A 23280-nucleotide genomic window follows, 5' to 3' on the forward strand; every position below is an offset into this window, starting at 1 on the left:
ACAAAGATCCCCAGGTAGCCTTAGCAGACTGTTGGGGCAAGTGCTGTTAGCGAGTAGCAACGCACACACAAAGACAAAGATCCCCCAGGTAGCCTTAGCAGACTGTTGGGGCAAGTGCTGTTAGCGAGTAGCAGCGAACTCACTCACAAAGACAAAGATCCCCCAGGTAGCCTTGGCAGACTGTTGGGGCAAGTGCTGTTAGCGAGTAGCAGCGCACACACAAAGACAAAGATCCCCCAGGTAGCCTTAGCAGACTGTTGGGGCAAGTGCTGTTAGCGAGTAGCAGCGCACACACAAAGACAAAGATCCCCCAGGTAGCCTTAGCAGACTGTTGGGGCAAGTGCTGTTAGCGAGTAGCAACGCACACACAAAGACAAAGATCCCCCAGGTAGCCTTAGCAGACTGTTGGGGCAAACTATTTTGTTTATTCTACCAGGTGCAAGGCCCCTACGTAGCTATTTTTCAGAAGCGACCCTGACCCATCACGAGTGATGGGTCATCGAACGTGGCTCATCACCGTCACCGCCATCACGTGGACATTTTGTAGCAGCAGCCGGATACTCTCAACGCGTGGCGTTCATTCTAAACGTGGCGGGGAAAGCAGGAGGACTCGGAGACAAATCCACACGACCACGGGGAGAGAGACACGCAAACTCCAAATACACAGCAGCAGGCGTCAGGGTCGGGATCGAACCCACGACCTCCTGTAGGCCAGGCGAGGTAGTCAACATCTCCTAGCCACCGTGATGATGATGAGAGAGAGACACGCAAACTCCAAATATACAGCAGCAGGCGTCAGGGTCGGGATCGAACCCACGACCTCCTGTAGGCCAGGCGAGGTAGTCAACATCTCCTAGCCACCGTGATGATGATGATGAGAGAGAGACACGCAAACTCCAAATACACAGCAGCAGGCGTCAGGGTCGGGATTGAACCCACGACCTCCTGTAGACCAGGCGAGGTAGTCAACATCTCCTAGCCACCGTGGTGATGATGATGATGATGAGAGAGACACGCAAACTCCAAATATACAGCAGCAGGCGTCAATGTCGGGATCGAACCCACGACCTCCTGTAGACCAGGCGAGGTAGTTAACATCTCCTAGCCACCGTGATGATGATGAGAGAGAGACACGCAAACTCCAAATACACAGCAGCAGGCGTCAGGGTCGGGATCGAACCCACGACCTCCTGTAGACCAGGCGAGGTAGTCAACATCTCCTAGCCACCGTGATGATGATGATGAGAGAGAGACACGCAAACTCTAAATATACAGCAGCAGGCTTCAGTGTCGGGATCGAACCCACGACCTCCTGTACACACCAGGCGAGGTAGTCAACATCTCCTAGCCACCGTGATGATGATGAGAGAGAGACACGCAAACTCCAAATACACAGCAGCAGGCGTCAGGGTCGGGATCGAACCCACGACCTCCTGTACACCAGGCGAGGTAATCAACATCTCCTAGCCACCGTGATGATGATGAGAGAGAGAGACGCAAACTCCAAATATACAGCAGCAAGCTACAGTGTCGGGATCGAACCCACGACCTCCTGTATACCAGGCGAGGTAGTTAACATCTCCTAGCCACCGTGAGGATGTTGAGAGAGAGACACGGAAACTCCAAATACACAGCAGCAGGCGTCAGGGTCGGGATCGAACCCACGACCTCCTGTAGACCAGGCGAGTTAGTTAACATCTCCTAGCCACCGTGATGATGATGAGAGAGAGAGACGCAAACTCCAAATACACAGCAGCAGGCGTCAGGGTCGGGATCGAACCCACGACCTCCTGTAGACCAGGCGAGGTAGTTAACATCTCCTAGCCACCGTGATGATGATGAGAGAGAGACACGCAAACTCCAAATACACAGCAGCAGGCGTCAGGGTCGGGATCGAACCCACGACCTCCTGTACACCAGGCGAGGTAGTCAACATCTCCTAGCCACCGTGATGATGATGAGAGAGACACGCAAACTCCAAATATACAGCAGCAGGCATCGTCAGAGTCGGGATCGAACCCACGACCTCCTGTACACCAGGCGAGGTAGTCAACATCTCCTAGCCAGGGTGACATCAAGATAGATATCGTAAATTCTCTGCGCTTGGCAAACTCCGTCTGAGATGCAAACTGCAGGACGTGGAGCGTTCCAAGATCTCAATCACACTCTCCCTCCCAAACTAAATCTGCTGCGGTTTCAAAACTAAATAAACTAACACAGAGAGATAAACAGAGGCCCACAGAGATACTAAGACACTCATAGAGATACATAGAGACCAACAGAGATACACATAGACTCATATCGTCTCTGTGAGTCTACGAGTTTCTATGTGAGTCTATGAGTCTCTGTGTGAGTCTATGGGTCTCTATGTGAGTCTATGGGTCTCTATATGAGTCTATGAGTCTTCTGTGTGAGTCTACGAGTATCTATGTGAGTCTATGAGTCTCTATGCGAGTCTATGGGTCTCTGTGTGAGTCTATGGGTCTCTGTGTGAGTCTGTGGGTCTCTGTGTGAGTCTATGGGTCTCTGTGTGAGTCTATGGGTCTCTGTGTGAGTCTATGGGTCTCTATATGAGTCTATGAGTCTCTGTGTGAGTCTATGGGTCTCTATGTGAGTCTACGAGTCTCTGTGTGAGTCTACGGGTCTCTGTGCGAGTCTACGGGTCTCTGTGCGAGTCTACGGGTCTCTGTGCGAGTCTACGAGTCTCTGTGTGAGTCTACGGGTCTCTGTGCGAGTCTACGACTCTCTACGTGACCCAGTTTCTCTGTGCACGTGACCTGCGCGTCTTTTCACCACGCGCCCCCCCCCCACCCCCCGCCCCCCCCAGATGCAAATCACCCCTGAAACGTGATCCACCGTCGCCCTCCAACAAACCTGAATATTACTTGGAATCTCCATCATCATCTCTCTTTCTCTCTCCATAAATATGTTGGTGCGTGGAATTTCGAGACGAGACCGCAAAAGGCAAAGCAAAAAAAGGGGGGGGAGGAGAGATTATCGCAGGACCTCCGTGGGGGGGGGCGATGCAAATGTTGCCCGCGCGGCAAAACCTCGTGAGGTGCAGAGAGGGACATAGACAGATTTACAAGAGGGAGAGAATATTTAGGTGACGCGATGGAGGCGAATCAGCTGGGGACCGGGTGGGTGGCACAGGTGAGTGAGAGGGGTCAGGGTGGGTTGGTGACACCCATTGACCCCCCCCCCCCCCCCCTGGCAGCACGCTCCGTGCGTGCGCCGCACATTTGCATGGCACACGAGACGGCGCTCCACTTCGCAAGCAAATCGGCGGAGCGCGGCGCGGACACAAGTCCTGGGGCAGCACCCGGAACACGGCACGTGACACACGGCACGTGACACAGCACGTGACACACGGCACGTGACACACGGCACACAGCACGTGACACACAGCACGTGACACGGCACGTGACACACGGCACACAGCACGTGACACGGCACGTGACACACAGCACGTGACACGGCACGTGACACAGCACGTGACACACGGCACGTGACACACGGCACACAGCACGTGGCACACGGCACGTGACACGGCACGTGACACACGGCACACGGCACGTGGCACACGGCACGTGACACACGGCACGTGACACACGGCACGTGACACACGGCACGGCACGTGACACACGGCACGTGACACACGGCACACAGCACGTGGCACACGGCACACAGCACGTGACACACGGCACGTGACACACGGCACGTGACACACGGCACACAGCACGTGGCACACGGCACACAACACGTGACACACGGCACGTGACACACGGCACGTGACACACGGCACGGCACGTGACACACGGCACGTGACACACGGCACGTGACACGTGACACACGGCACGTGACACACGGCACGTGACACACGACACACGGCACGTGACACACGGCACGTGACACACGGCACATGACACACGACACACAGCACGTGACACACGGCACGTGACACACGGCACGTGACACACGACACACGGCACGTGACACACGGCACGTGACACAGCACGTGATACACGGCACATGACACACGGCACACAGCACGTGACACACGGCACGTGACACACGGCACACGGCACGTGACACACGGCACGTGACACACGGCACACAGCACGTGGCACACGGCACGTGACACACGGCACGTGACACACGGCACGGCACGTGACACACGGCACGTGACACACGGCACGTGACACGTGACACACGGCACGTGACACACGGCACGTGACACACGACACACAGCACGTGACACACGGCACGTGACACACGGCACGTGACACACGGCACGTGACACAGCACGTGATACACGGCACGTGACACACGGCACACAGCACGTGACACACGGCACGTGACACACAGCACACGGCACGTGACACACGGCACACAGCACGTGACACACGGCACACAGCACGTGACACACGGCACACAGCACGTGACACACGGCACACAGCACGTGGCACACGGCACACAGCACGTGACACACGGCACACAGCACGTGACACACGGCACACAGCACGTGACACACGGCACACAGCACGTGGCACACGGCACGTGACACAGCACGTGACACACGGCACGTGACACACGGCACACAGCACGTGACACACGGCACACAGCACGTGGCACACGGCACACAGCACGTGGCACACGGCACGTGACACAGCACGTGACACACGGCACGTGATACACGGCACACAGCACGTGACACACAGCACGTGACACACGGCACACAGCACGTGACACAGCACGTGACACACGGCATGTGAAACATGACACACAGCACGTGACACACAGCACACAGCACGTGACACACGGCACGTGACACACGACACACGGCACGTGACACACGGCACGTGACACACGGCACATGACACACGACACGTGACACACAGCACGTGACACACGGCACACAGCACGTGACACACGGCACGTGACACACAGCACACGGCACGTGACACACGGCACACAGCACGTGACACACGGCACGTGACACAGCACGTGACACACGGCACACAGCACGTGACACACGGCACACAGCACGTGGCACACGGCACACAGCACGTGACACACGGCACACAGCACGTGACACACGGCACACAGCACGTGGCACACGGCACACAGCACGTGGCACACGGCACGTGACACAGCACGTGACACACGGCACGTGACACACGGCACACAGCACGTGACACACAGCACGTGACACACGGCACACAGCACGTGACACAGCACGTGACACACGGCATGTGAAACATGACACACAGCACGTGACACACAGCACACAGCACGTGACACACAGCACGTGACACACGACACATGGCACGCGCCCGCATGCAGCATCGCCTTAAGCGACCATTTTTCTTGCGTGTTCTTCCTGACATGGATCTCGACAACACGTCTGTATTGTGCCAGGTTTGTGAGGACCCGCGGAGCTGCTGGGTCGCTCTTCTGCCACGCCGTCGACATCGGGGAGAAACTGGGAGCAATCCCTCTTCCATGTCCGGCTTGAAAAGTAATTTCATGAAGCGACAACTTTGTGCGTGCGCGTGCTTTTACTTTGTCGATCTTCCCCTACGTGAGGTGGCACCGAAGGAGACGACGTCCAACGTACATGACACGCGTGCCCGTGGCGTGACAATGCGACACGCGTGCCCGTGGCGTGACGATGCGACACGCGTGGAGTTTAGCGGCGGAGATCTGTCGGAGAGGGGGTCTCATTACCAATACCAGCGGTGTCAAGATCGACCTCAGCGGAGGAGGAGGCTCGTGAAGGACGCTACTGGGCAGTTGGAGGCAGTCGCCCTCCAACAACAACGGAGGGCGGAGGAGCGACGCTCACAACAACGAGCGGAGCGCCGGGTGGCTAAAGCGTAGCAAGTTGGCACAGTGGGGGGCACAGGTGGTGCATCAGCCAGTCGTCTCGGTCATCTCAGTCAATCGACCCATGGTACCTGCTGGGTCTGCCCCGTGACCTCCTGCCAGCGGGCGTTCGACACTTCACGTGGCCTCAAGGTGCACGTGGCCTGGCACAAGCGTCGTGGTGACGTCACCGCCACTTAGTGGCGAATGGCGGTTGTTGTTGTTGTGTGTGTGAGTCACTGTGTATGTGTCTGTGTGTCAGTGTGTGTGTGTGGGGAGCGATAGTGTAGTGGTTAGCGCGCTGCACTATGAACCCGGCGACCCGAGTTCGATTCCCGCTCACAGCCAACACCAGTGGCGATTATCTGAACCGGTCCTGGGCCTCCCCTAGGTCGACTCAGCCTCAAATGAGTACCTGGTGCGGTGTGTAAACATCACCACTAGGGAGACAAAGGCGGTCGGGCGTGGTGCTGGCCACCCACCCCCTCGTGTACGGTTGCGGCCTTCATAGGTGCTCGCTAACAGCACTTGCCCCTACAGTCTGTTAAGGCTATATGGGGGATCTTTGTCTTTGTGTGGGGGAGCAGTAGTGTAGTGGTCAGCGCTACGCTGCGCTACAAACCTGGCGACCCGAATTCAATTCCCGCTCACGGCCAACACCGGTGACGATTATCTGAACCAGTCCTCCCCTAGGTGGACTCAGCCTCCAATGAGTACCTGGTGCGATGTGTAAACATCGCCACTCGGGAGACAAAGGTGGTCGGGCGTGGCCTTCATAGGTGCTACTCGCTAACAGCGCTTGCCCCTCCAGTCTGTTCACACAGTGGAGGTGGGGGGAGGGAGCCTTTGTCTTCGAGTGAAAATAAGTATAACCCGTAAAAACAAAGTTTTTCACTCTAAATCCTTTATATGCGTGGCGGCTAGAGTCCTCTCGTCCTCTGGCTTGAGATGGCTGCCACCTATGGGTAAGATGATTGTCTGTAGTATTAAACAATTGGTAATTAAATATTTAATTTGTTTTCCCTAAACAGTGTCAAATTTTGGAAAAAAATTTTGACGAACATTAATTGTCTCGCACAACGAGTCTGTGTGCAAAATGTCAGCTCGATTGGATCACGGGAAGTGGGTTAAACAACGACCGAAAGGTTTGCACGGTCCTAAGCAAGCAAGCAAGCAAGCGAACTTAATATAAAGGATTTAATTAAACAATAAAATGAAGCGTTGTGATCGCCACGCGTTTTCTCTTTTGACGCGCCCCGCCGTGCGAGGCCGTGCGGGGGCCTTCCTACAACGCCGAGGCTACGAGAGAAGAAAACGAAGAAAAGCCAATGCAACTTCATCCAAAAGTCTTGAGTCAGGATGGAAATTGTCTCGTGTTATGCACTGGGTAGTTTAGGCAATGAACCTTGACCCCCGTGTCTCCAAGTGAAGATCCTCGCAAAAAAAAACGTCCGCCGGTTCAACCGGCATTGAGGCAAGGGACCCCGACCCTGCTGATGAACACACTGAATGTGGAAACCAGTTCTTGCCCATGAACGTCCGCCGGTTCAACCGGCATTGAAGCAAGGGACCCCGACCCTGCTGATGAACACACTGAATGCTGGACTGATCCTTGCCTCTAAGCACCTGGGCAGTTTAGCCAGCAGCGATTCACGCGAACCTGGCTCTGCTGACGAGACACCGCGTGTCGAAACCGGACCGTGGATCTGCCCGCGCGCGAATCGTTAAAATGATCGCACTCCCAGAGCTTAAAAAAAATATTTTTCTTGCAGATTTTGTGCCACCAATTATCATGCCACTTGCGCCGCTGTTGACGTCGCGAGATCGGAAATCCGTTGGGAAGTCCCCGAAGAGCGGCGCGAGCCCGCGGAGGCGGACATCACAGAACTACCGCTGAGACCACTTTCTCCTTCAGGTGATGCTCCGATCCAATCGGAACGGAGCCCGCGGAGGCGGACATCACAGAACTACCGCTGAGACCACTTTCTCCTTCAGGTGATGCTCCGATCCAATCGGAACGGAGCCCGCGGAGGCGGACATCACAGAACTACCGCTGAGACCACTTTCTCCTTCAGGTGATGCTCCGGTCCAATCAGAACAGAACCAGCAGAAGCGGACAACACAGAACTACAACTGAGACCACTTTCTCCTTCAGGTGATGCTCCGGTCCAATCAGAACAGAACCAGCAGAAGCGGACATCACAGAACTACCACTGAGACCACTTTCTCCTACAAGTGATGCTCCGATCCAATCGGAACAGAAAACCCAGCAGAAGCGGATATCACAGAACTACCACTGAGACCACTTTCTCCTTCATGTGACGCTCCGATCCACACGGAAAACAGAAAACCCAGCAGAAGCGTACATCACAGAACTACCACTGAGACCACTTTCTCCTTCATGTGACGCTCCGATCCACACGGAAAACAGAAAACCCAGCAGAAGCGTACATCACAGAACTACCACTGAGACCACTTTCTCCTTCATGTGATGCTCCGGTCCAATCGGAATAAAAATCCGTGGAAGCGGTTATCATAGAGCTGCGTCCGAGATCTTAATCAAGTGACATCTGGTTCACTCAACAGCACTTTCACACCGCCCCAGCATATGGGAGTAATGCTCCACGCATGGCAGGCCAGCTGATCATGACAATTCTCTTAGAATTTATGCAAATAAAGTAACGAGAGCAAACTTTAATCTGATGGGGGTTTATTTTTTTTGTTTTTGTTCCCGCAGGAATTGGTGACTGCACTGACCCTGGCAACGCCACCCAACCTCGAGAACCAAGTTCAACCACAGGCGGGTCTCTATGGGTCTCTATGAGAGTCTACGGGTCTATCTGTGAGTCTATGGGTCTCCTTGAAAGTCAAAGGGTGGGTCTATGGGTCTCTGTGTGAGTCGATGGGTCTCTGTGCGAGTCTATGGGTCTCTATGCAAGTCTATGGGTCTCTGTGCGAGTCTATGCCAGTCGATGGATCTCTATGCGAGCCTATGGGTCTCTGTGCGAGTCTATGGGTCTCTGTGTGAGTCTATGGGTCTCTGTGCGAGTCTATGGGTCTCTATGCGAGCCTATGTGTCTCTATGCGAGTCTATGGGTCTCTGTGCGAGTCTATGGGTCTCTGTGTGAGTCTATGGGTCTCTGTGTGAGTCTATGGGTCTCTGTGCGAGTCTATGGGTCTCTATGCAAGTCTACGGGTCTCTATGCGAGTTTATGGGTCTCTATGCGAGTTTATGGGTCTCTGTGTGAGTCTACGGGTCTCTGTGCTAGTCTATGGGTCTCTATGCAAGTCTATGGGTCTCTATGCGAGTTTATGGGTCTCTGTGTGAGTCTATGGGTCTCTGTGTGAGTCTATGGGTCTCTATGCAAGTCTACGGGTCTCTATGCGAGTTTATGAGTCTCTATGCGAGTTTATGGGTCTCTGTGTGAGTCTACGGGTCTCTGTGCTAGTCTATGGGTCTCTATGCAAGTCTATGGGTCTCTATGCGAGTTTATGGGTCTCTGTGTGAGTCTACAGGTCTCTATGTAAGTCTATGGGTCTCTGTGCGAATCTATGGGTCTCTGTGCGAATCTATGGGTCTCTGTGCGAATCTATGGGTCTCTGTGCGAATCTATGGGTCTCTGTGCGAGTCTATGGGTCTCGATGCGCCGACTCTTTATACACACACCACGCTCTTCCCTTCCGATGCCAGAAGCCACTGGTAGCTTCGCTTTGAAATCATTATCATTATCGAGGTTGATAAACTCATTTCTTTAGAACTGCTCGTTGTTGTTGTTGTTGTGTTTAGTTTGTTGCCCCCCCCCCATCCCCGCACCCCCCGATTCACGCGGTTGGCTACGTACGGTGCGAAAGAAGTTCAACATACTGACAGAGACCCACAGACTCGCAGAGAAACCGATAGACTCACACAGAGACCCACAGACTCACATAGAGACCCATAGACTCACACAGAGACCCATAGGCTTACACAGAGACCCATAGACTTACACAGAGACCCACAGACTCACACAGAGACCCATAGACTTACACAGAGACCCACAGACTCACACAGAGACCCATAGACTCACATAGAGACCCATAGACTCACATAGAGACCCACAGACTCACATAGAGACCCACAGACTCACATAAAGACCCACAGACATTTACAGAGACCCACAGACTCAGAGGCCCACAGACTCACACAGAGACCCACAGACTCATAGAGAGACCGATAGACTCACACAGAGACCCATAGACTCACACAGAGACCCACAGACTCACACAGAGACCCAAAGACTCTCACAGAGACCCACAGACTCACAGAAACCCACAGACTCACACAGAGACCCACAGACTCACCTCTCCACACCCTCAAAGACAAAGATCCCCCATATAACCTTAACAGACTGTAGGGACAAATGCTGTTAGCGAGCACCTATGAAGGCCGGCACGGCACGCGAGGGGGTGGGTGGCCAGCACCACGCCTGCACGCGTGCGTTCACGCCTGCGCGCGCGGATGGAGATGCAAACGTCTGCGCGGCGTGTTTCTCGTTGAGTGATAACAAAGATTACGACCGGGAGATGAGCATCAATCCTCAAACCCGCTCACCCACTCACTCACTCACTCACCCACTCACTAATTCTATCGCTCACCCATTCACTCACTCACTCACCCACTCATTCACTCAATCGCTCACTCATTCACTCACTCAATCGCTCACCCATTCACTCACCCACTCATTCAATCGCTCACTCATTCACTCACTCATTCACTCAATCGCTCACACATTCACTCACTCACCCACTCATTCACTCAATTGCTCACCCATTCACTAACTCACTCACCCACTCATTCACTCACCCACCCACTCACTCAATCGCTCACTCACTCGCTCACCCATTCACTCGCTCACTCACCCACTCATTCACTCAATCGCTCACTCATTCACTCACTCATTCCCGCAATCGCTCACCCATTCACTCACCCACTCATTCACTCTATCGCTCACCCATTCACTCATTCACTCGCTCACCCACTCATTCACTCAATCGCTCACCCATTCACTAACTCACTCACCCACTCATTCACTCAATCGCTCACACATTCACTCACTTACTCAATCGCTCACCCATTCACTAACTCACTCACCCACTCAATCGCTCACACATTCACTCACTCATTCACTCGCTCACCCATTCACTCACTCGCTCACTCACCCACTCATTCATTCAATCGCTCACCCATTCACTCATTCATTCGCTAACCCATTCACTCATTCACTCGCTCACCCATTCACTGAAGGCTACACGGGGGATCTTTGTCTTTATCCCTTGTCAAGGTGGCCTTCTCTCTGTTTTGCCGGCGTCGTCAGCATCATCATTATCGTCATCATCATCGTCAGCAGCATCATCATCATCATAGTCAGCAGCAGCAGGAATGGTCTACCCACTGCTGCATGAAGGCCTCTGAGAAATGCTCTTAAGATGACACTTCACCCAAACAGAGTCGATTTGAGGAGCGTTTCCCATACCCGGAGCCGTGAAACACCTCAAACTAAACTAGAAACAATCTTTACTATACCAGGCAAGGCCCACGGAACTGTGTAGTTCTCCATCAGAAGCCACCTGGCCGTCACCAATGATAGCTCAACGAAGTAACTCATCATCATCACCGTGTGGAACTTGAGAACAACCTCTCCGGGGAGGAATTCCACCTATCTGAGTTTTTAACAGACAACGAGACAAGAAGTCACAGCTTCTCGAGACGCTGGCCTTCCTCAAGAGATGCCGAGATAACAAGGTCATACCCATCGCTTTACTAGGACGGTTTTATTGGAATTTCTCTTTACTTGATGCAGCAATCGTGCTGTGATGGTTCCACCTGAAGACGGAAGCTTGTGTTGCCTCCGAAACGTCGTGATTTTTATTTTATTTGTATTTTACTTTTATAATTTAAATTTAACCTACGTGACTTTACCGAAAAAAACCTAAGAATATGAATCCTTGCAGCCATGAAAGCTTCAAATCTAGAATTTAGAACAACAGCCAAATGCTCTAAAACTCGTGGTGACGTGGAATCTAAATGTGGAGGGGGAAAAACCGGTGGACCCAGGCAAAAATCCACGCCACCACGGGGAGAGACACGTAAACTCCAATATACAGCAGCAGGCGTCAGGGTCGGGATCGAACCCACGACCTCCTGCATGCCAGGCGAGGTAGTTAACATCTCATAGCCACCACGGGGAGAGACACGTAAACTCCAATATACAGCAGCAGGCGTCAGGGTCGGGATCGAACCCACGACCTCCTGCATGCCAGGCGAGGTAGTTAACATCTCATAGCCACCACGGGGAGAGACACGTAAACTCCAATATACAGCAGCAGGCGTCAGGGTCGGGATCGAACCCACGACCTCCTGCATGCCAGGCGAGGTAGTTAACATCTCATAGCCACCACGGGGAGAGACACGTAAACTCCAATATACAGCAGCAGGCGTCAGGGTCGGGATCGAACCCACGACCTCCTGCATGCCAGGCGAGGTAGTTAACATCTCATAGCCACCACGGGGAGAGACACGTAAACTCCAATATACAGCAGCAGGCGTCAGGGTCGGGATCGAACCCACGACCTCCTGCATGCCAGGCGAGGTAGTTAACATCTCCTAGCCACCACGGGGAGAGACACGTAAACTCCAATATACAGCAGCAGGCGTCAGGGTCGGGATCGAACCCACGACCTCCTGCATGCCAGGCGAGGTAGTTAACATCTCCTAGCCACCACGGGGAGAGACACGTAAACTCCAATATACAGCAGCAGGCGTCAGGGTCGGGATCGAACCCACGACCTCCTGCATGCCAGGCGAGGTAGTTAACATCTCCTAGCCACCACGGGGAGAGACACGTAAACTCCAATATACAGCAGCAGGCGTCAGGGTCGGGATCGAACCCACGACCTCCTGCATGCCAGGCGAGGTAGTTAACATCTCCTAGCCACCACGGGGAGAGACACGTAAACTCCAATATACAGCAGCAGGCGTCAGGGTCGGGATCGAACCCACGACCTCCTGCATGCCAGGCGAGGTAGTTAACATCTCCTAGCCACCACGGGGAGAGACACGTAAACTCCAATATACAGCAGCAGGCGTCAGGGTCGGGATCGAACCCACGACCTCCTGCATGCCAGGCGAGGTAGTTAACATCTCCTAGCCACCACGGGGAGAGACACGTAAACTCCAATATACAGCAGCAGGCGTCAGGGTCGGGATCGAACCCACGACCTCCTGCATGCCAGGCGAGGTAGTTAACATCTCATAGCCACCATGGGGAGAGACACGTAAACTCCAATATACAGCAGCAGGCGTCAGGGTCGGGATCGAACCCACGACCTCCTGCATGCCAGGCGAGGTAGTTAACATCTCCTAGCCACCACGGGGAGAGACACGTAAACTCCAATATACAGCAGCAGGCGTCAGGGTCGGGATCGAACCCACGACCTCCTGCATGCCAGGCGAGGTAGTCAACATCTCATAGCCACCGTGGCTGACTTGTAACATCCTACACAATACCACTATCCTGGCCACAGTGACGATTACTGCTGGCAGTAGCGACGATGCTGCTGCTGCTGATAATGATGCTGCTGATGATGATGATACTGCTTATGATGATGGCGCCGATGATGATGACGATGATGATGACGATGATGATGGTGCCGATGATGGTGCCGATGATGGTGTTGCCGTTGATGATGACGATGTTGATGATGTTAATGTTGCCGATGATGATGACGATGTTGATGATGACGATGCTGATGCCACCGATAACCAATCATCACCAATAACTTGAATATTTAGACCAATAGAGATATACAGAGATCCAGTGGTACACAGACACCCACAGAGAGATATTTAGATACCCATAGAGATACACGGAGACCCACAGAGATCATGAAAGACCATCAGGGGAACTCAACATTGCCATTAAAGCTCCCTGGGACTTATTGCAACATGCACAAATAAGACGAGATTCTTAAAAAAAAAATAACATATCTGAATCCTTCTGCACATTTACACAAAAGTCAAATGTACAAAACTGCCCGGGTGCAGGCCTTAGGTTTTGTGAATAGCAAATGAGGCGAATTTAAATAAACGCTCATTTAAATACATTATGCGCGTGTGTGTGTGTGTGTGTGCGTGTGTGTGCGCGCGTGTGTGTGTGCGCGCGTGTGTGTGCGTGCGTGTGCGCGCGTGTGTGTGCGTGTGTGCGCGCGTGTGTGCGTGTGTGCGCGCGCGTGTGTGTGTGTGCGTGTTTCTCGTTGAGTGATCACAAAGATCACGACAGGGAGATGAGCGTCAATCCTCAAACCCGCTCACTCTATCGCTCACCCATTCACTCACTCACTCATTCACTCCATCGCTCACCCATTCACTCACTCACTCATTCACTCTATCGCTCACCAATTCACTCACTCACTCACCCATTCACTCACTCACTAACTCACTCACCCACCCATTCACTCTATCGCTCACCCATTCACTCACTCACTCACCCACCCACCCATTCACTCAATCGCTCACCCATTCACTCTATCGCTCACCCATTCACTCAATCGCTCACCCATTCACTCTATCGCTCACCCATTCACTCTATCGCTCACCCATTCACTCTATCGTTCACCCATTCACTCACTCACCCACTTATTCATTCAATCGCTCACCCATTCACTCACCCACTCAATCGCTCACCCATTCACTCACCCACTCAATCGCTCACCCATTCACTCATTCACTCGCTCACCCATTCACCGAAGGCTACACGGGGGATCTTAGTCTTCATCCCTTGTCAAGGTGGCCTTCTCTACGTTTTGCCGAGAAGCGGCGTGTCCGCCATCAGCTTCTGTGAGACACAGAACTCAACGCAGCCCCCACTCTGTCAATGGACTGTCAAAGTGTTTAGACTGTAAACTAATTTTTTCGTGTTCCAGGTAAACACATTCCTGCTGCGGAGGGAGCTGGTAGGAACACGTCGGGTTGCTCGGTCAATGGCCTGCAGGGTCAACGGCGGCGTGGTGTATTCCGCACATATGGCCGAACTGTGAGGGCGGGCACAAGCCGGCGTGAGTAGGTGAAACGTTGAGTTTTATAAGGGCACCACGGGGTGACCAGCCCCTCCCCACCCAGCCCCACCCACCAACCCGCCCACACTCACCCACCCACACTCACCCACCCACCCACCCTCACCCACCCACCCACACTCACCAATCCACACTCGCCAACTCACCCACCAACCCACACTCACCCACCCACACTAACCCACCCACACTCACCAACCCACCCACACTCACCAACCCACCCACACTCACCAACCCACACTCACCAACCCACCCACACTCACCCACCCACACTCACCCACCCACACCCACCCACCCACACTCACCAACCCACACTCACCCACCACCCACGCTCACCCACCCACACTCAGCCACACTCACCCACCCACCCACACTCACCCACCCACCCACTCACCCACCCACCCACCACCCCACCCACTCACGTCTGCAGGAGCCGCTCGTCCCCCGCCGTGAGCAACCCGCCGCGGTATCCGCCCTTCGAGTGGTCGCGGCGCGAGGAGCAGGGCAGCGCGGGAGCCCGCGGGCGCACGCACACCCAGCGCTCGCTCGCCTCCCTCCGGCCCGACAAGTCGCACAGCGGCCGGCGGCCCCCGGGGGCCCGGACCGGCCGCCGCCACGGCCACCGCCACCACCGCCGCCACCACGGGGAGGGCGATGGGGGCGGCGATGGGGGCGGGGAGAGGTATTCTGGGAGGATGTTGCACTCGGTGGTCTCGGAGAGAGTGCCCAGGCGGAAAGAGACTCCTGCCAGGAGAGGGGATGACGATGGCAATTGTTATAGTGATTGGAGCAATTGTCCATTGTTTTTGTTGTTGTTGGACTCATTGTTATTTTTGCTCACCCCCACACTCACCGCCACACTCACCGCCACACTCACCCCCACTCTCACCCCCACACTCACCGCCACACTCACCCCCCACCACACTCACCCATTCATTCGCTCGCTCACCCCCACACTCACCCCCACACTCACCCCCACACTCACCCCCACACTCACCCCCACACTCACCCCCACACTCACCCCCACCCATTCATCTGCACTACGAGGTTGACCAATAGGTCCAGGCAGGATCAGTCACCGGCACCACCATCATCATCATCACCACCATCACAACCAACACTGTCATCACAACCACCACCATCATCACCACCACTACCGTTGTCGTCGTCGCCACCGTCATTATTATCACCACTACCACCACCAACATCACCACCGTCATCGCCATCATCATCGTTGTCATCGTCGTCACCATTGTTGTCGTCATCGTCGCCATCACCACCACCGCCGTCATCGTCATCATCGTCGTCATCAACATCATCATCGTCGTCGTCATCGTCGTCATCGTCGTCACAGTCGTCATGGTCGTGGTGGTGGCCCCGCACTCGACCTGAAGTAGACCTTGTCGGGCCGCTCCTCCCGCAGGCGCGCCAGCAGCTGGACGGCCTCGGCGGGGTGCACGAGGCTCACGGCCACCGTGGCGGCGCCGGCCCACGCCAGCGGGAAGGCCACGCCGTAGGTGCCGTCCCCTCGGTCCGCGTACCGCACGGCGGGGACGGCCGCACGGCCCACGGGGACCGAGAGCAGACGGGCCTGGGGGGACGCGTGGAGACACGGGGGGACACGTGGGGAGACGTGGACACACACACGCGTGGAGACACGGGGGAGACAGGGGGGACGCGTGGAGCGGGGGGACACGTGGGGAGACGTGGGGGGAGATATGGGGGGAGACACGGGGGAGACGCGGGGGAGACACGGGGAGACGTGGACACACACGCGGGGGGAGACACGGGGTGACACGGGGAGACGTGGACCACACGCGTGGAGACACGGGGGGAGACACGGGGGGAGGCGTGGAGACACGGGGAGACACGTGGGGAGACGTGGACACACGCGCGGGGAGACACGGGGGGAGACACGGGGGAGACACGGGGGGAGACACGGGGGGAGACACGGGGGGAGACACGGGGGGAGACACGGGGGGGACACGGGGGGAGACACGGGGGGAGACACGGGGGGAGACACGGGGGAGACACGGGGGGAGACCGGGGGGAGACACGGGGGGAGACACGGGGGGAGACACGGGGGGAGACACGGGGGGAAACACGGGGGAGACACGGGGGGAGACACGGGGGAGACACGGGGGGAGACACGGGGGGAGACACGGGGGGAGACACGGGGGGAGACACGGGGGGGAGACGGGGGGAGACACGGGGGGAGACACGGGGGGAGACACGGGGGGAGACACGGGGTGGGACGACACGGGGGGACGTGTGGAGACACGGGGGGAGACACGGACCACACACGCGAGGGGGGGGAGACACGGGGGAGACGCGGGGGGACGTCACGGGGGGACGGAGACACGGGGGGGACACGGGGAGAGTGGACACACACGCGTAGAGAGACACGGGGGGACGCGTGGTGACACGGGGGGAGACACGGGGGGGGGGACGGGGGGGGGGGACGGGGCGGGAGGGGCTGCGTGGCTCCACCACCTCTAGGAAGTCTCCGCCGTAGCCCTTGGGGCGGCCCAGGTGGCTCGTGCGCCCGCACCGTCACCCCCAGCGTGCGCCACCACCAGCCGCCCCGTCGGGGACGTTCACCTCCACCCAGCTGTGCGCTGCGGATGTGGTGGCCTGGGGGGGGGGGGGAGGGGTGGAGGGGGGGGGGTGGAGGGGGGGGTTTGGTTGGGTATTGTGCAGCGGAAATTCTCTTCCCGCATTCATCCCCACGGATCGTCTCCCACTCTCCGTTGGCTCTCCTCCCGTCTCGCTGCACTACCAGACAGCCCCCGCTGTACGGCACGCGGTCACGGTCGTCATCATCGTCATCATCGTCGCTTTCTTTCGTCCATTCGGTGACGCATTGGGGGGTCAAACGCCACCACCCCCGATCTCGTGTGAGGTTTTTTTCTTCTGCTCACAACAAACATCGACTCGAAATCTGCTGTCGTTTAAAAATAAAATAAATAATTTCGTCCCACTTGCACCGCTCTGGTCCACACTTTCACCCACTCACCCACATGTCCACTCACCCACTCACTCGCCCACCCACATGTCCACTCACCCACTCACTTCCCCCACCCACATGTCCACTCACAACCACTTCACTAACTCACCCACATGTCCACTCACCCACTCACTCGCCCACCCACATGTCCACTCACCCACTCACTCCCCCACCCACATGTCCACTCACCCACTCACTAACTCACCCACATGTCCACTCACCCACTCACTCACTCACCCACATGTCCCACTCACCCACTTACGCGCTCACCCACATGACAACTCACCCACTCGCCCACATGTCCACTCACCAACTCACCCACTCACCCACATATCCACTCACCCACTCACTCATTCATGCACTCGCCCACTTACACACTCACTCACGCAGCCACTCACCCACCTATTTACCAACTCACCCATTCACCCACCCAGTCGCCCCCCTCACTCATGCACTCGCCCACTTACACACCCGCCTACGCAATTATTCATGCACCCACTCACACACCCATACATCCTCTCATGCACCCATTCACTCACGAAACCCACTCATTCACTCACTAAGCCACTCATTCACTCACAAACCCACTCATTCAACCACCCACTCACACACTCGCACACACACCCACCCACACTCTCAACCACCCACACACGTGCCCGCACTCACTCACTTATCCACTCACCCATTCACTCAAGCACCCACCCACACACCCACCACACACCCACCCACACTCTCAACCATCCACTCAACCACCCACTCAACCACCCACTCACCACGCACTCAACCACCCACTCAACCACCCACACAACCACCCACACAGCCACCACTCAACCACCCACTCTCAACCACCCAGGCAACCACCCACCCTACATAAACCCAGGTCAAACTGAAACTTTTATACATTTGCTTACACGTTTGCATGTTTGCCACCATCCAAACGTATTTTGACTACCAGCTCGGCTACCGTTCTGCTACGTGTCAAGACACGTGTAGTATTTCACCAAACATGATTGTCAACATTAACTTATATGCCTTGGCACCCCCAGGGTGCCTTACGCCACATTATAGAACCGCAGAGCTTGGGCAATCACTGGGGATTTGAATGTTACCCTCCCCCCCCACCCACTTTGCATGCAAGGGTTTGTCTCGGGTTTCTTTCCACGGTGGCCCGCAGATGTTGACTACCTCGCCTGGTATACAGGAGGTCGTGGGTTCGATCGCGACCCTGACGTTGCCTGCTGTATATTTGGAGTTTGCATGTCTCTCTCTCATCATCATCACGGTGGCTAGGAGATCTCAACTACCTCGCCTGGTCTACAGGAGGTCGTGGGTTCGATCCCGACCCTGACGCCTGCTGCTGTATATTTGGAGTCTCTCTCTTTCTCATCATCATCACGGTGGCTAGATGTTAACTACCTCGCCTGGTATACAGGAGGTCGTGGGTTCGATCGCGACCCTGAAGATGCCTGCTGCTGTATATTTGGAGTTTTCGTGTCACTCTCTCATCATCATCATCATCACGGTGACTAGGAGATGTTAACTACCTCGCCCGGTCTACACGAGGTCGTGGGTTCGATACCGACTGCTGCTGCTGCTGTATATTTGGAGTCTGCATGTCTCTCTCTCTCATCATCACGATGGCTAGGAGATGTTGACTACCTCGCCTGGTCTACAGGAGGCCGTGGGTTCGATCGCGACCCTGAAGATGCCTGCTGCTGTATATTTGGAATTTGCGTGTCTCTCTCTCTCATCATCATCACAGTGGCTAGGAGATCTCAACTACCTCGCCTGGTCTACAGGAGGCTGTGGGTTTGATCCCGACCCTGACGCCTGCTGCTGTATATTTGAAGTTTTCGTGTCTCTCTCATCATCATCATCACGGTGGCTAGGAGATGTCAACTACCTCGCCTGGTCTACAGGAGGCTGTGGGTTCGATCCCGACCCTGACGCCTGCTGCTGTATATTTGGAGTCTCTCTCTCTCTCATCATCATCACGGTGGCTAGGAGATGTTGACTACCTTGCCTGGTCTACAGGAGGCCGTGGGTTCGATCGCGACCCTGAAGATGCCTGCTGCTGTATATTTGGAGTTTGCGTGTCTCTCTCTCTCCGTGGTCGCGTGGACTTTTCTCCGGGTCCTCTGGTTTTTTTCCCTCTGATGAGAACTGGGCATGAGCCTGCCAGCAGGGGGCGGTCTTGCTTTTCCCAAACCGAGTAAAAGCAGCTTCCTCTCCTGCTTCTGCCGCAGAGGTCACAACCGGGTACCCGATACCCGTACCCTACACGATACCCGGCTACCCGTACCCGGCCGGGTACGGGTAGCCGTTTGCGACCCTGGTGCGGCTGGGTACGGGTAGGCCGTGAGTCACTGGTGAGTCATCGTTTGTCACTCATTTCCCAACGTCTCGTCTCTTCTCACAATTCAAGTTCCTAGAATCAACCCACCCGCGCCTGCAACATGGCTTCATCCCAGAGGTCGCATTCAGGTACCCGATACCCGTACCCTACCCGTACCTGACCGGGTACGGGTAGTATTCTTAGGTTTTTTCGGTAAAGTCACGTTTTACCTACGTGACTTTACCGAAAAAACATAAGAATATGAATCCTTGCAGTCACGAAAGCTTCAAATCTGGGTACGGGTAGGGTACGGGTACGGCCGGGTACGGGTACCCGTTTGCGACCCTGGTGCGGGCGGGTACGGGTAAGGAATCAAAACCCGTTTGCGACCTCTGATACAAACGTTGATTCTGAATGCGTAGAGGCGAGGGTGAAACCCGGCAGCCCAAACCTCGTAGGCCACAGGCCACCGTGGCGGAGAGGGCCAGCGTAGCTCCCGCATCAGGGCCTCATCCTCGGCCTGCTCCCGGGGGCTTGGGGTCGGGGGACCCGCCGGGCGAGTCCCAGGCTGCGCGCGGCGCCAGGCCTCGTCTGGAAGCTTCCAATGCACCTGCACGCGCAAGCACGCAGGCAAAGACAAAGGTCACCCCCGCCGCCTAGGTAGCCTCTAACGGGCTGCCGGGGCAAGTGCTGTTCGAGGAGTGTCTCCCACCCCCCCCCCCCCCCCCCGCCAAGGGAGGCGATGTTTTACACGTCGCACCAGGAACTCGTCACGAGGCCGAGGCGACCTAGGGTAGGCCCACGACCTGGTGGGCGGTGGCCGTGGCGATCGAACTCGGGTCACTGGCGGGTTCGTAGCGCAGCGCGCTAACCGCTGCACGACCACTCCCCACCATTACCAACAACCGCGCCATTCGCCACTAAGTGGCGGTGACGTCACCACGGCGCCTGTGCCAGGCTATGTGCACCTTGAGGCCACGTGAAGTGTCGAAAGGCTCGCTGACATCAGGTCTTGGGACAGACCTGGCAGGTGCCGTGGGTTGGTTGACTAAGATGACTGGTAGATGCACCACCAGCTGTACCCCCTATAGTGCCAACTTGCTGCGTTTAATTGCCCGGCGCTCTTGCGAGCGTCACTCCTCCGCCCCCCGTTGTTGCTGGAGGGCGACTGCCTCCAATTGCCCAGCAGCGTCCTTCACGAGCCTCCTCCACAGAGGCCGATCGTGACACCGCTGGTACCAATCATCGGCAAGTCCACTCAGCTCCACGTCCTCCTGTACCACATCACTCCATCTCCTCTCTAGCCCGTGCTGCGCCCGTTTAGCCCCCTCGATCCGGCCGAACAAAAGCTGTTTAGGCATACGGTGGCTGGGCATGCGGGCTACATGACCCAGCCAACGCAGGCTTGCCTGCCGGAGGAGCTCACCGATGGGACTTTGCCCAGATCTTTCATGGATTTGTGAGCTCCTCACACAATCCAGCCTGCTTAAACCCAGGATGGATCGTAGGCAGGCCAGCCTAAATGTTTCCAACCGGCGAAGATGTTCCATTACGGGGGTCCACGTTTCACAAGCGTAGAGAAGGGAGGGAATGACTGTGGCCGAGAAGACTTGAAGCTTCGTGCGGAGCGACAGACCAGGTAGCTTCCACACAGCATTACGCAACCGATGAAAAGATATTGCCGCTCGACTGATTCGGAGTGAGACCTCTGCTGTTAAACCGGAGCCGGGCATGAGCACACTGCCCAGGTATGGGAAACTCTCCACTCTCTCCACTACTGCCCCATCACCGATTGGAAGTTGTGGGGGTGGAGTGTCCGATGGTACAAAATACCCAGGCAGGTGCCTAGTTTTGGTGGGGCTGATGGTAAGGCCCCACCTCTTAGTGGCACTCTCCACATGGACGGACACAGATGGCCAAACATACACACACAGACGGACAAACACACACACACTCAACAACCGCCATTCGCCACTAAGTGTCGGTGACGTCACCACGACGCTTGTGCCAGGCCAAGTGCACCTTGAGGCCACGTGGAGTGTCGAACGCCCGCTGGCAGGAGGTTACGGGGCAGACCCAGCAGGTGCCACGGGTCGACTGACCGAGATGACCGAGATGACTGGCTGATGCACCACCTGTGCCCCCTACTGTACCAACTTGCTCTCACACACTCACTCAGACGGACACGCGGACACGGACGGAGGGACGATACCCGCACCGTGATCCAGATGAGCACGGCGGCCGTGGCGAGGAGTGAGGACCATCCGCGGAGAAGACGCATCGAGAGGGCATTCATCCCTGCGGCAGAGTCGCACACAAAGACAAAGGTCCCCCGCGTAGCCTACACAGAACCCTGCACGAGCGAGTGAGTGCGAGTGGAACACACTGGCACGCACATACACGCGCGTACGCCTGGTGAACCGGCAAATCACTCACTCGCGCGCGCGTGTACAGAACTCACACCCCACTGAACCAGTATTGCAAGTGCCAGCTAAGAAAAACAAACGTCTTTTTCTAATAAAAATCCATCTCCGAGGACGATGTCACACTCCAGTTCGCATGTCACTCCGAAGCGATAATGCCTCAAGATCCCTGTGGGTGTGGGGCGAGTGGTAGTGTCAACTACACAGCAGCAAACTAAACTCTAAACTATATTTATTTTACGAGGTACGGCCTCGCTGAGCTGTAAAGCTCTTGTTTTTTTAGAAGCGACCTTCCTGCCAAAAATTATGGCTCAACGAAGCGGCTCATCATCATCATCATCACGTAGAAATGAATAGCAGCAGCTGTCAAAATACTCTTAAACTCCACGCGTGGTGGTGGTGATGTCGATTCTAAATGTGGAGGGGGAAAAACCGGAGCACCTGGAGAAAAATCCAGGGAGTGAGAGAGCGAGAAAGGGACCCGAAAACTCGAAAATATAGCAAAGGTGTCAGAAGCATTGCAAGTGGACCGACCAAAA

The 23280-nt window shown here is 55.8% G+C and overlaps 1 protein-coding gene across 1 annotated transcript in view; it reads right to left on the minus strand.

The window, feature by feature from the left end:
• LOC133358489 (NXPE family member 3-like) overlaps nucleotides 1–23280 on the minus strand; it is a gene marked incomplete at its 3' end in the record, with an annotated part of 180920 nt that overhangs the window by 155488 nt on the left and 2152 nt on the right. Inside the window, exons 3-4 of the mRNA XM_061576826.1 lie at nucleotides 22537–22616; nucleotides 20770–20928 (exon numbers count right to left, since the gene is read on the minus strand). Of these exons, the coding sequence (XP_061432810.1) occupies nucleotides 20770–20928; nucleotides 22537–22614 (237 nt within the window). The remainder of the gene's footprint in view (nucleotides 1–20769; nucleotides 20929–22536; nucleotides 22617–23280) is intronic.

The sequence above is a fragment of the Lethenteron reissneri genome, chromosome 62, assembly GCF_015708825.2.
Source record: "Lethenteron reissneri isolate LAM-NWPU_2019-01 chromosome 62, ASM1570882v1, whole genome shotgun sequence".
NCBI lineage: Eukaryota > Metazoa > Chordata > Hyperoartia > Petromyzontiformes > Petromyzontidae > Lethenteron > Lethenteron reissneri.